General features: G+C 36.7%; 2 protein-coding genes across 2 annotated transcripts; both read right to left on the bottom strand.

The window, feature by feature from the left end:
• Nucleotides 1–891: 891 nt before the first annotated feature.
• LOC148896878 (peptide YY-like) lies at nt 892–2,813 on the bottom strand. The gene is made up of 4 exons (XM_088999195.1): nt 2,494–2,813; nt 2,185–2,359; nt 2,011–2,100; nt 892–1,538 (listed from the first exon to the last, which is right to left on the bottom strand). Exons 2-4 carry the CDS (start codon nt 2,343–2,345, stop codon nt 1,514–1,516), a joined length of 276 nt encoding a protein of 91 aa, XP_088855321.1. The 5' UTR covers nt 2,346–2,359; nt 2,494–2,813; the 3' UTR covers nt 892–1,513.
• Nucleotides 2,814–6,463: 3,650 nt separating this feature from the next.
• Nucleotides 6,464–11,663, bottom strand: malsu1 (mitochondrial assembly of ribosomal large subunit 1). The gene is made up of 4 exons (XM_088999537.1): nt 10,575–11,663; nt 9,575–9,750; nt 9,389–9,470; nt 6,464–8,416 (listed from the first exon to the last, which is right to left on the bottom strand). Exons 1-4 carry the CDS (start codon nt 10,885–10,887, stop codon nt 8,262–8,264), a joined length of 726 nt encoding a protein of 241 aa, XP_088855663.1. The 5' UTR covers nt 10,888–11,663; the 3' UTR covers nt 6,464–8,261.
• Nucleotides 11,664–12,021: the final 358 nt, after the last annotated feature.

Raw genomic sequence — 12,021 nt, 5'->3', positions numbered from 1 at the left:
ATACAGGAATGCTGCTGTAAAATGTCTTGAGATGGTGGGTACTGTTTATCTAAATTCTTGATGCTCATTACTAAAATGTCCACTTGCAACAGTAAATTAGGCTCAATCTTAAATCTTCTACCGTGCTAGAAGACGGCTGTGATTGAATCCAGCACCCCCCGCGACCCCAATGAGGAAAAAGCGGGACGGAAAATGGATGGATGGAATGGATATGCTTGTTATGCTTAAATTATCTTGTTTTCTATCCTCAAACCCCCCCCCCCATCCCCTTTCAAATTGCTGCATGCTGTGGACTGCAAATTTCCCCATTGTGGGACGAATAAAGTTTTTTTTTTCTGATTCGGATCTTAAATCTTCCCCTAAATTTATATTTGTGCCTTACTTTAAGATATAGTATGTTGTTTCTAAAATTGTTTGTTGCTTTCGGACCCCATACTGTATGGAGCTGGATTAAAAATGTTTTGTTTGCTCTGCTCCTTATGCCACACAAAGGATGGGAGACAACTGTTTAATTTATAAATACAGTAAAATAAACAAAAACAAATATATGTGATGCTTTAGTTGCTATTACAAACAGGCATTGATAGGCGTCAAAATGTGTCACATTCTACAACAGAAATCATTTTCAACAATGACACAGGAGAAAAAGAAGATGGACGCCATATAGTCTGTTTTCACATTTATTTAAAGAAAATACACTGTAGATATAATAATATAGTGGTTCTCAAAAAATTCCCACCAAGTACTGTAACCAACAATAAAACAGGCTCAGGTGTTAGTATATTTATGATCCATGATCCAGTTTGGATTATATATATATTATATATGAAAAGGAAAAAAAAAACTCATTAAATAATGATTCCATTCAAATGTATTAAACATGAAATTCAATTAAAACACTTCAATAAACCTTTAATGACAAACAGTTTATATTGATGCCATACATCTGTATCCTACAAAAAAAGTTAAATACAAGAGAACTGTACACAGGCATGAATTGTTTAGCATCCCACAGGAGTCTATAATTTGAGAATCACTGACATCGAAATTCAACATACATTTGGAAATTATGAATCGGTACAATCAAATCCAAATTAAAATAAACATTGGAAGTTAGTCACAGCAATGTGTTTTTTGTCGACTGTACCCGTATATCAGATAAACTACTATACAACAAATTAAGTCATTTTGATCATTCACAATATGGCTGTGAAATGAATGTGAATGAGACAATTACATGGATTCTAAAATAAATAGAGATTTTTAATCACATCAGTTATTTTTTAATTCATGTCCCAAACACAAAACACAATCTTATATTGTCCTGTTATACTAAAATACAACTGTACCACAGTTTGTCGATAGAGGGCACTGTTTAGTACGGAATGGTGCATTTCGGTCCGCCAGAATATGTGGGAAAAAACTATATTTACAATATATTGATATTTTTAAACACAATATATCATGCAACACAATTAACAATCAACCCCAAATCCAACTCCAAGATCATCAATCACCATAATGCGAGCTCATCATACCTACAACACAACAAAGACGATGGCCATTAGAATAGAGTGGACTAAAGACAATAATAATTAAAACAAAACAATTAGAAAAAAATGAAAATGTGATAATCAACCTATTTTTAGCATTGGTTTGTATTACTGTGCGACTAAAAGTGCTATCAAGATGCAAATTTCCCCATTGTGGGACGATAAAAGGTTTTCTGATTTTGATGTCGAAGATATCTAAAAAAAAATATGTTTATGGCCTTCCCAAAAATATATCTAAACAAACAGACCTCAGTGATAAGACTATATATATATATATATATATATATATATATATATATATATATATATATATATATATATATATATATATATGTGTGTTTTTATTATTATTATTTTTAAATCCCTACAGTATATGTGAAAATGAAAATCAGAAAGCCTTTAATAGTTGCGTAATGGGGACATTTGCAGATGGATGGTGTTTTGTGTCAGATCGTACCTGTCATAACTGGACCCAGGGAAAGTCTCTGAACTCTCCTTCACAAACACATCCGAAAACATCGTATCTGGAATGTCTCGTTTTCCATATCTGCGCAAGGAGAAAAGCCAGGCAACATGTCACAACTGCACCCACGATCATAACAACAACTTCACTGTCTCCGATGTCGCTCACCTCTGCCTTGTAATGAGATTGATGTAGTGTCTGAGTGCAGAGTAGTATTTGGCCATTTCCTCGGGTGGTGCTCCTTCTTTTGGGGTGGCAGGCTTACGTGGATACGCATCAATGCCTGAGTGGATGCAAGCCAGCAGGCAGAGAACCACAACTAGCAACATCCCAGCGGAGAATCCTGAATCACATCAAAGGAAAAACTTTACAACCGAAAACATGTAGTAATCACCCAGTAGCGAGTTAGATACATGACATATTAACAGCTCAATTTCTTGCAAAAAAGCAAGTAATAGATCATCTGAAAGGACATACCTTGTTAGATGATGACAATTGTGCTGTGGGGTGACTTCCAATATTTTCCAGGCTCTTCTGTCAGCCTCCCAGCACTGTCTGTGTTTTATACAGGGTGTGTCAGATGGAGGGGTAGGCGGTAACTTTCACTCACTTTGACAGCCCTCCGGGGGAAAATCCAACGCCTCATTCAATTAGTAATCTCCGCCAATGAAACAAATATCGGTATTCTGTGACTTGATGACGAAAAAACATGCGTAAAACACCAAATTGAGTCATCAAATGCAAACGACCTATCTCATCTTCTCACATGTTGCACGTCATGACACTTGGGAATCCAAGTTCACATACCTAATTTATTTTCCACGTCAAAACTTTCCATTCGGCACGTTTTTTTCAGATTTGTTTGTATTTTTATCCGCTAAAATGAATTGGAAGTCATTTTCTCGCATTTATCATTCATAGGCAATTATTGCGGAGGACCTTCACTTCCAGGACGCAATAGTGTATAATGTAATCCAATTCCAGACTTCTTTGAATGTAAAGAAAGTGAATTTTCCTGATTTAAAGCTAAATAGATATCCCCAAAACAAAATACGGGATTTCAAGAGGCATAATATGTACCATATTTTCCGTGTGTAAGGCATACCGGATTATAAGGCGCTCCCCCAATGAATGTTGTATTTTCAATATTTTTCCGATATAAGGCGCACCACATAAGCCGCACCTTCAACGAACAATTTTTTTTCTCCAAATATTATATATAAATGTTTTCCATATATAAGGCACACTACATTATAAGGCACTACAGTAGATGGTGGGGTTACGCACTATTTGCCATTATGATCAATTTTGCCCATATGCTAGCTAGCTATCTATTTGCTATGTATGTATGTATAGTTGTACTTTATTTATTTTTGTATCTATGCTTGTCTGTGACTGTAAAATGTCCTTGAGAGCTTTCAAAGTCGCTTGAAATAAAATGTATTATTATTATTATAAATGAGCGTAGAGTGAACTGTGAAGCCCTGAAAAAGAGTGTCCAGGTGAAAAAAAAGACAAAAAAACATTATGCTGTATCGTCAGACAGTCCCTGCTTCATCATATATTATCATTTCTACCTAGCTAACTATCTAATTGCTATCTATTTGCTATCTATCTAGCTAGCTATCTCTTATCTATTAGCTAGCTAGCTAGCTATTATCTAATAGTTATCTAGCTAACTTTCTATCTATTTGAGTTATTCCGGGTTGAGTCAATGCTGGCGGGTGTGGCTGCCGCTGCTCACCCACAGAAAAACATATCCTGTGACTGTAAATTGTCCTTGAGTGTTTTAAAAAGGCGCTTGTAAATCAAATGAATTATTATTATTATTATTATTATTATTATTATTATTCAGTGATGTCCATTGATGTCCAGACATTTGCTGATGGCAAAGGTTTTTGACTAAAAATTTAAAGCCATTGTCTAAACTACTTGGACTATTCTGTCTCTGAAAACAGAAGCATGAAATCACGGTACTTCCCAAAATAGTTCGAATTCTACTTCATGTCCTTTCCTCTTACTTTTATCACTTTGCTGCTGTGAAATGTTAATGTCTCCACTGCGAGACTAATGAAGGCTAATCCAATCCAAAATATGTTATCGGCAGATGGTGGCGCCGTTATAAATTCATATTGTACCGCACAAGCTCATGCAAGATCTTACAGCTCTAAACTGCTAACACATCCTCCACTCTAGATGCTAACAAAGCAAAATACTGCATGTGAAGTTGCTAACATTTTGGGATAATGTTAGCTTTAGCAAAACGATTAAATTAGCAAGCTCAGTGTGTACATAACTGTTAAAAAATGTAAAAGTACACTTGTAACGTTGACAACATCCAAAAAGGGAAAATGAAAATTGTGGAAAATGTACTCTGGTGCGCCTTATACATGGGAAAATACGATATGATTTAAATCCTTTGTCTAAAATATGTGTACTATTCTGTTTCTGAAAATAGAGGGGCAAAATCACTGTTGTTCCCAAAATGCGTGATCAACAGACGGTGACTTCTTTTCCCTTCAGGAAAACATTTTTTTTTTGTGCAGCACAAAATCCATATCGGACCGCACAAGCTTTGTTGTGAATAAACTGCTAACACATCCTGTAGTCTATATGATACCAAAGCAAAATACTGCATGTTAAGTAGCTAAAAATTTTGGTTAATGTTAGCTTTAGCTAAACGATTCAGTTAGCAAGCTCAGTGTGTACAGGACTGTTAAAAAATGTAAAAGTAGACTCGTAACCCTGACAACATCCAAAAGATGAAAATAAAAATGGTGGTAAATGTTCATCAACAAAATGGTGGTCGTAACAGTGTCTTCAATGGCAGTTAGCGCATAAGCTCATAAAGACAGAGAGTAGACAGCAAATTCAGACCAGGCAAAAAAAAAAAAAAAAATCATACTGTACAATGTGCTATAAAAATAAAGCAACCCCATTTTTGTATCCTATGAGTGCAAATGTTTATGTGCCAATAAAACTACAAGGTTTCATTTTTCTTACACATTTTCATGACTGATTGATTCTGATGAGAACTGAGGCACTTTACATGGGCGAGCTTCGCTGTCCAAAAACTTTTGTACCGCTCTGGATCAACCCAACAATGCAAAAAAAAAAAAAATGCGGCTGGGTAAGTGCTTTAAAGTGCATGGAGTACACACGTGTACAAGATCAATACCTTTTGAATTACATTCTAGCAAATGCTGTGTTTTACAACAGCATCAGCTCCGAAGCAGCCAGCGTCCATTAAGACATTAAACTTAAATGAATTGCACAAACGCTCACAGGCTGACGTACAATTGATTTCAATTTGCAGCCTTTAAATATTAAATGAGAAAATGAATGGTTCGACTCAATCACTACGTGTAATGTTGACGAAAAGTAGAGAGGAGGGTTTTTTTTCTCCTAACCATTAGAACGTCGAGCTTATAATAGTGGCTGATGATATGTATTCACATTAAGTAGAAATGTGATCACCTTCTCCTCGACTGACGAAAGCGCGGAGTCCGTACGAAGAAACAAATCACGTGATGAAAATGAGGTAAATAGCTCAACGATAGCAAAGTTACAGAAATTAGACAAGCGCGTAAACAGATCTGGTTGACACACCAATGAGATTTGAATGCGTTGTATTGACAGACAAACAACAACTTAAGACAGTAATTCAACCCCTTTGTTGGCAAAAATGACCGCATGTTGCACGGAAATCAGATAAAAAATGGGTCAGAACTCAAATGTCAGAGATGTACAATTGGTAATGGAGGTCTCAAAAGCTTTCAAGACCCTGAACGATGGGGCCACTTTAAAACAACTACTTTGTGATAAATGAGAAGAGCATTATGGCGGAACAAAGTCTTTCCTAGGAATGTCCAAAAAGAACCTTTATCCATGTCTGTATTTTCTAATCAAATAAACACCCCTAAAAGTCACACATTACCTTCTTGTGGGCGCTTAGAAAAATTATATAATTACAACAAGACTAAAATGATATTATCCCATAGATAAGAGGAAAAGACAAAAAATATACATAACACGAAGGGTACAAAAATAGGCTTCCACAAAATAATGTAAATTATTAGGGTACCGGTGTCAAAGTACAAAAACTAAATTTGAATTTGACCATGTGCTCATTTTTTTTATGTAAAAAAAACATTTTTTTCACCTATCGTGGGGGATTTTGGTCTCCATTAACCACAATAAACGGGGCATTACTCTATCTATCTATCTATCTATCTATCTATCTATCTATCTATCTATCTATCTATCTATCTATCTATCTATCTATCTATCTATCTATCTGTCTATCTATCTATCTAGAGAGACAGAGACAGACATATAGATAGATAGATAGATAGAGACAGAGAGACAGAGAGAGAGAGTGAGATAGATAGATAGATAGATAGATAGATAGATAGATAGATAGATAGATAGATAGATAGATAGATAGATAGATAGATAGATAGATAGATAGATAGATAGATAGATAGATAGATAGATAGATAGATAGATTGCAAATGTACATGTGTCAAATGTCATGGGCCTTGTGGTCAGCGACAATTTAAAAAGCAGAGTAATGGACATACAAACATTTTCTCAAGTGCTCGCCCTTTGGACAGAAATCAGATTAAATCTTGCACTGGTCACCAGTCTGAAAGTGGGCACATAGGATAGACACAAATGATGATTCACACTTACATTTCCACGTCACGTTTAGTGTGAAGTGAACCTACTCTGCGTGAATCAAAATTAGCCTAGATTCATAAGTGACTCACTAATCATAACTGTGTGAGCAAAATGTTGGGAGGTTTGGACAACATTTCATCTTTGAAATCAGTCGGCTGTGTTTCAAAAAGTAATGAGCTGTGGTGTCATCAGTGAAGAAACCTCATTTTTCTTTCACGGTATGTACGTAAACAGGATGGCCATTAATGGGGATGACGACAGTTGGTAGAACATGCAAGCGCTTCATGACAACACAGCCCACAGTCAAGGTTCATCACGGCGAACCAACATTCGCTTTGAGGAATGTTTGAATCCATTCTTTATTCACATTGTCAGTCATATTGAGCACTGGTTTAAATTATTCATCTTCACATCAGTAAATAAACACCAAAAAGACGGCACATGAGTGAGGTCTTAATCACTAAATTTATTATTTGGACATTTTGCTAATGTTCTGATGCAATGTGACTCACAGTGGGTCAATGATACAGAACGGTCACTTGCTAGGCCGGGGATCATTGCTGTTCTCGGAATCTTAATTAAAGAAATAAAAGTGATATTACTTATACTGTATTTTGAACAATGTAAAAATCCTGAACAAAATAATCATAATAAGAATACATTTCATTTGAAAGCGCCTTTCAAAACTCTCAAAGACATTCTACAGTCACATGATCAGTTTTTTGTGGGTGAGCAGTGACAGCCACACGCACCAGCAACCACTCAACCCGGAATAACTCAAATAGAAATCTAGCTAACTAGCTAATAGATAACTAATAGCTAGCTAGCTAGATAATGGATAGCAAATAGCTTGCTAGCTAGATAGATAATAGAAAGCAACATGAGCCAGCGTTCACTCAACCCAGAATAACTAAAATAGATAGAAAGTTAGCTAGCTAACTAATAGATAATTAATAGCTAGCTAGTTAGATACCTAATAGATAACAAATCAATAGATAGATAGCTAGATAGCTAATAGATAGCAAATAGATAACACATAGATAGCTAGCTACATAGATGCATAGATGCATTGTGCATCTCTTTCTTGGTTAGGGGCATTCCTAACGTGACATCATGTCAGGCATCGTCATCAACTCGAAAACAAGACTTCCTGAATAGTCAGCGCGAGTCTTAAAATGTAAAATATAGCTATATGTGGTGGAATCTTAGTAAAATACGCTCAGTCAGTCATTTGAAGTGATTTTACAAATTATGGACACAACTTGTCCGAGGGTGTCGGTTGTCCTTTAAGGCAAAAACAAATATGCAAAAAAAAAAAAAAAAAAATCCAATCAACTAAAAATCCTGAAAGCTAAAAGATGAACCAAACCCGAATTAGAAAATCATGAATTTATTTGAAAACGACAAACCAATTTGGCAAATCATGTCTCAAAAATTGCCAAATGCATTCATGCAAATGACAAATTATACACCAACATATATAATAATGTGTGAGTCATTCAGTTTTCCATAATCAGTCAAATCTTGACCATAATCAAGCGTCCATATGAAACCGTGTTTGTTCATTTAGTTTCCTCTAGGCTAAATATGAAGTCTTTTGGAAGCTTCTCATCAGGGATTCTACTTAGTTGCTCGTCATAGGAGCGCAAGGTCCACAGTTTTTCCAGTTCATATAGTTCTCTCGCCTCTGGAAGCATGAAGTGAACAACTATATTGCCTGCAGGACACAAAAAGGAGGAAAATGTTATACCTGCAAGTGAAAACCTCAAAACAATGTACATTACATTATAAAATAAAGAAATACAGTGATACCTCGGTTTACAAACCCCTTGGCTTACGAACTTTTCCGTTTACGAACGTTAAATTCATGAAAATTTTACCTTGGCGTACGAACTATTTTTCGGGATACACACAAAGCTGCCACAATGAGTGATGTGTCGTTCGCGAACGAGCCCGTTCTCCTAAAAGAAAATGGAAGCCGGCTTGTTTTGGTCCTCTATTCCCCGCCCCCAGTCGTGGGTTAAAGCCACGTGATTGGTCAAGAACGCAGCAGTGAGGGGGAGGTGGTTTAAACGTGAAAGAGACAGGCAGACAACAGGGAGAGTGACAAAATGGATAGACAACTGTGAAATTTGGACTCCTATCAACTTTGATATAATTCCAATCAATCAGGCTCCACAAACAACCCGCACAAGCCATCTGTACACTTGATGCAAAAAGCTATCAACCCAGCTAAACAGAAGACACTTGATGAGGAACAAGGTAAAATTATCGCAGAGAAAGCACCTACAAGGGATCATTCCTCAAGATGGTGAAAGAAGGCGACGTTCCTCATCAGGTGTTTAATGCTGGTGAAATCGGCCACTCCATTCCATCAAGCCATAAATGACCATCACAAAGGTAAATGAAAACCACTATATTATACAGTACATTTTATTTCTTTAATTATAATACCATAGAACATTTATTATACGTAAAATAAGGTATATTTTGTGTGGCTTTAAGGCTTAGACAATTAGAAAGTAGAAAATTGTGTTTTATGGGGACCTGGGAACGGATTATTCTCATTTTAATGGTTTCCTCTGGGAAATTAATTTTTAGGATAGACTTTTCGCCTTACACACTCTGTCTGGGAACCAATTAAGTTCGTAAGCCAAGCTATCACTGTACAAATAAATATTGTACATACCAAAGTCAATACACATCCAGTCATCTGCAACCTTTCCTTCAAGCTTAACATGAGCGTTCTGATCTTTCCTCAGGAATTTGTACTAAATGATGTAATAGATATTGTTTAAAAAAAACATACAAACACAAAAAAAAATCATTTTCGTACAAATGTCAGAATAAAATTGAGAAATTGCAGGCCACTTACGACTTTAATGGCATAAAGTGCCATTGCGCTTAGGTGTCTCGGTGATACGCCACTGACAACGATGAAATACTCTGTGTATTTAATATGCTCAGGTACTTTAATCACACAGATGTCATTGGCATTTTCCTGACGCAGGAGCCCAACAAGCACATCCAGGTCGAATGTCTCAACTTGCCCTGTAGATTTGTCAGTCATGAAAACATCAAACAGCAATCATGAAACAACAAATTAGTGAGAAAACAAAGAATATTTCACTTGCTATTTGAGGTATAGCTGCATGGTGAGAAACCACCAACCAGTATTGCATTAGACATTTGCAATCAAATGTAAAAGTGAATTAAAGCATGTGTTCAACTCAACCTAACTATTTATAATATACTATATATAAAATAGCCATATGTCTCAAAATTCATTTGTACTCTTTGGCATTCGACACAGCATGATTCCGACTTGTTCTTGGTTTCACTCCTTGTGGCTTTCTACTATCTTTGTGACTGCTTTATTTCCTGTATATGATAGCTGTCCATGTTAAGTGCTTTGTTACAGCTACAGCTCTCGTTAAAGCGCTATATAAATCAATATGTATTGTACTATATATACTGTGTACAAAATGTTGTACATGGAGAGTCAATGTCATATGTACAAGACTGAACATTAAATCAGTAACAAAGACGTTAGAAAGCACCAAACAGCAAGTAACTCTAAGATCAAGTGAGTTTTGAGATGTGTTTTAAAAATGGGCAGCGAGGGAGCTTGCAGAATGTTCTGAGCAATTATGAAGGCAGACCAAATAATTATTCCTGGTTCTCTAAATGTGCGATTTATGAAAATAGGAGAAATGAGAAAATTGAAACCATCCAAATTGCACCTACTTTTATGTGAATACTGTAATTACTTTGTCGACGCCACTTCAATTTCACGAATCGTTGCAATAACTAACGGAGGATCAAATTCCCCCCTTGGTCGATGTAATGAAATCCAATGGAAGCTTTTAACTCACTTTGTCTGGGGCGACGCTTGTCATTCGAGTCGCCATCCATCTTTTGTGAATCCTCTTGACTAACGTCAGTGCTCGTTATCATACGGCTGCAGCCGGGGTCCGTTTCCGAAAAGTATCTTTTTGCATCAAAATGACATGACGATTCACGGTGGACATGCCAACATGAGGTTAAATGTGTCGACAAATTCCGAGGAATGAGACGGGTATGACGAGAAACTTCAGCGACCGAGAATAGCCTTCTTAATGCACGACTCGGTTCTATTAATACTTTAATTGTACCTACAAGTGGGTTCACGTACTTAAAAATATTCATTCTATAAAATTAGTCCGGTACATCGATAACCTTGTACTATAGTGCCGACCAGATAAACACGGAAGTACAAAAGGTGCTTACAGTTTGATTGGTTAGTGAGTCTTCTTCGTTCGCTGTAACAAACGCGGAGACGAACATATCGCCTTCTATCGATTACAATCGAATCGCGCCGTCGGTATGCAATTTAATACAGTAATCCCTCGTTTTTCGAGGAAATGGGGACCATGACCACCGAAGTAGCCGTTGTTTGTTTACCAAGAATGTTCACTGTCAAAACCTTCTGTGACTCTTTCAATCGCTCTATGGCAACCTTAACTCAACTGTATTTATAAGAGCACTTTAAAACAACCTTCACTCTGCACAAACAAGACAGTAGAAAGCACAAAAGAGTAAAACTAAGATCAAGTCTGAGAACTAGCTGATGGCAGTGTCATTCTTCGCTCAGTGCGCACTTCACTCTTGAAAAAAAAATCAAATTTGAAGTCGTTAAAAGGTGCATTATGTGGTTGATCAGTTGTTTTTAGCATTGTCTTGGTCTTGAAATGTCAAATTTTGGCCAATGTGATGACGAGGAGTACCATTAGTTAAATACCAAACTCTAGTTGAACCAGAAAACATACTGGTCCATTTATGAATCAGACACCCGTTGTGATTTTACCCTTTGAGCTCCTTATTTGAAAACAATAAGTTGTGCAACCTGTTCAATGAACAATTAAGAATATAGGTTCAAGTTAAGTTTCTTCAGCCGTCATCTGTACTTATCTGAAGGTGTCGGACATTTCGCTTCTTATCTTAGATGCTTCTTCAGCGAACTAAAGTCTTGCTGGTAGTTCTGGCCCTATATATATATCCCTACTGTACAGACGTGACGGTGCCGGACTCTGCTATGATTGGTCCCTGCTCTCAGGTTGGGGGGAGCAGAGGACTACTCCCTGCGGCTCCACTGATTACTTCTAATGTCCTGACTGATTACTTCTATTGTCCTGCCTGAGTCTACGACTGGCCTGATTGCCCCATTTGCTCTGGTATCACCTCATCAGCATAACGACCGATGAACACTTTAAGACAAAAAATAGTGCATCCAAAAGATAGGCTGCCAAATGAAAAACAAAGTAATGTAGTTTATTCAATACA

Source organism: Hippocampus bargibanti, linkage group LG06 (assembly GCF_051943395.1).
Source record: "Hippocampus bargibanti isolate YZ-2025 linkage group LG06, ASM5194339v1, whole genome shotgun sequence".
Classification (NCBI taxonomy): Eukaryota; Metazoa; Chordata; class Actinopteri; order Syngnathiformes; family Syngnathidae; genus Hippocampus; species Hippocampus bargibanti.
The sequence above is the reverse complement of the archived record's forward strand: the minus strand, read 5'-3'. Positions and strand labels throughout refer to the sequence as shown.

Bases quoted from the DNA above. Each gene is read 5' to 3' on its own strand.
- LOC148896878 (XM_088999195.1), bottom strand. From the start codon at position 2,345: ATGTTGCTAGTTGTGGTTCTCTGCCTGCTGGCTTGCATCCACTCAGGC. The intron at 2,101-2,184 runs GTGAGCGACATC...CTCCTTGCGCAG, and splicing joins AATCTCATTACAAGGCAGAG to ATATGGAAAACGAGACATTC. The intron at 1,539-2,010 runs GTACGATCTGAC...GTTGTGTTGTAG, and splicing joins CCTGGGTCCAGTTATGACAG to GTATGATGAGCTCGCATTAT.
- malsu1 (XM_088999537.1), bottom strand. From the start codon at position 10,887: ATGAATATTTTTAAGTACGTGAACCCACTTGTAGGTACAATTAAAGTA. The intron at 9,751-10,574 runs GTGAGTTAAAAG...ACAAATCTACAG, and splicing joins CAAGCGTCGCCCCAGACAAA to GGCAAGTTGAGACATTCGAC. The intron at 9,471-9,574 runs GTAAGTGGCCTG...TACATCATTTAG, and splicing joins CACTTTATGCCATTAAAGTC to TACAAATTCCTGAGGAAAGA.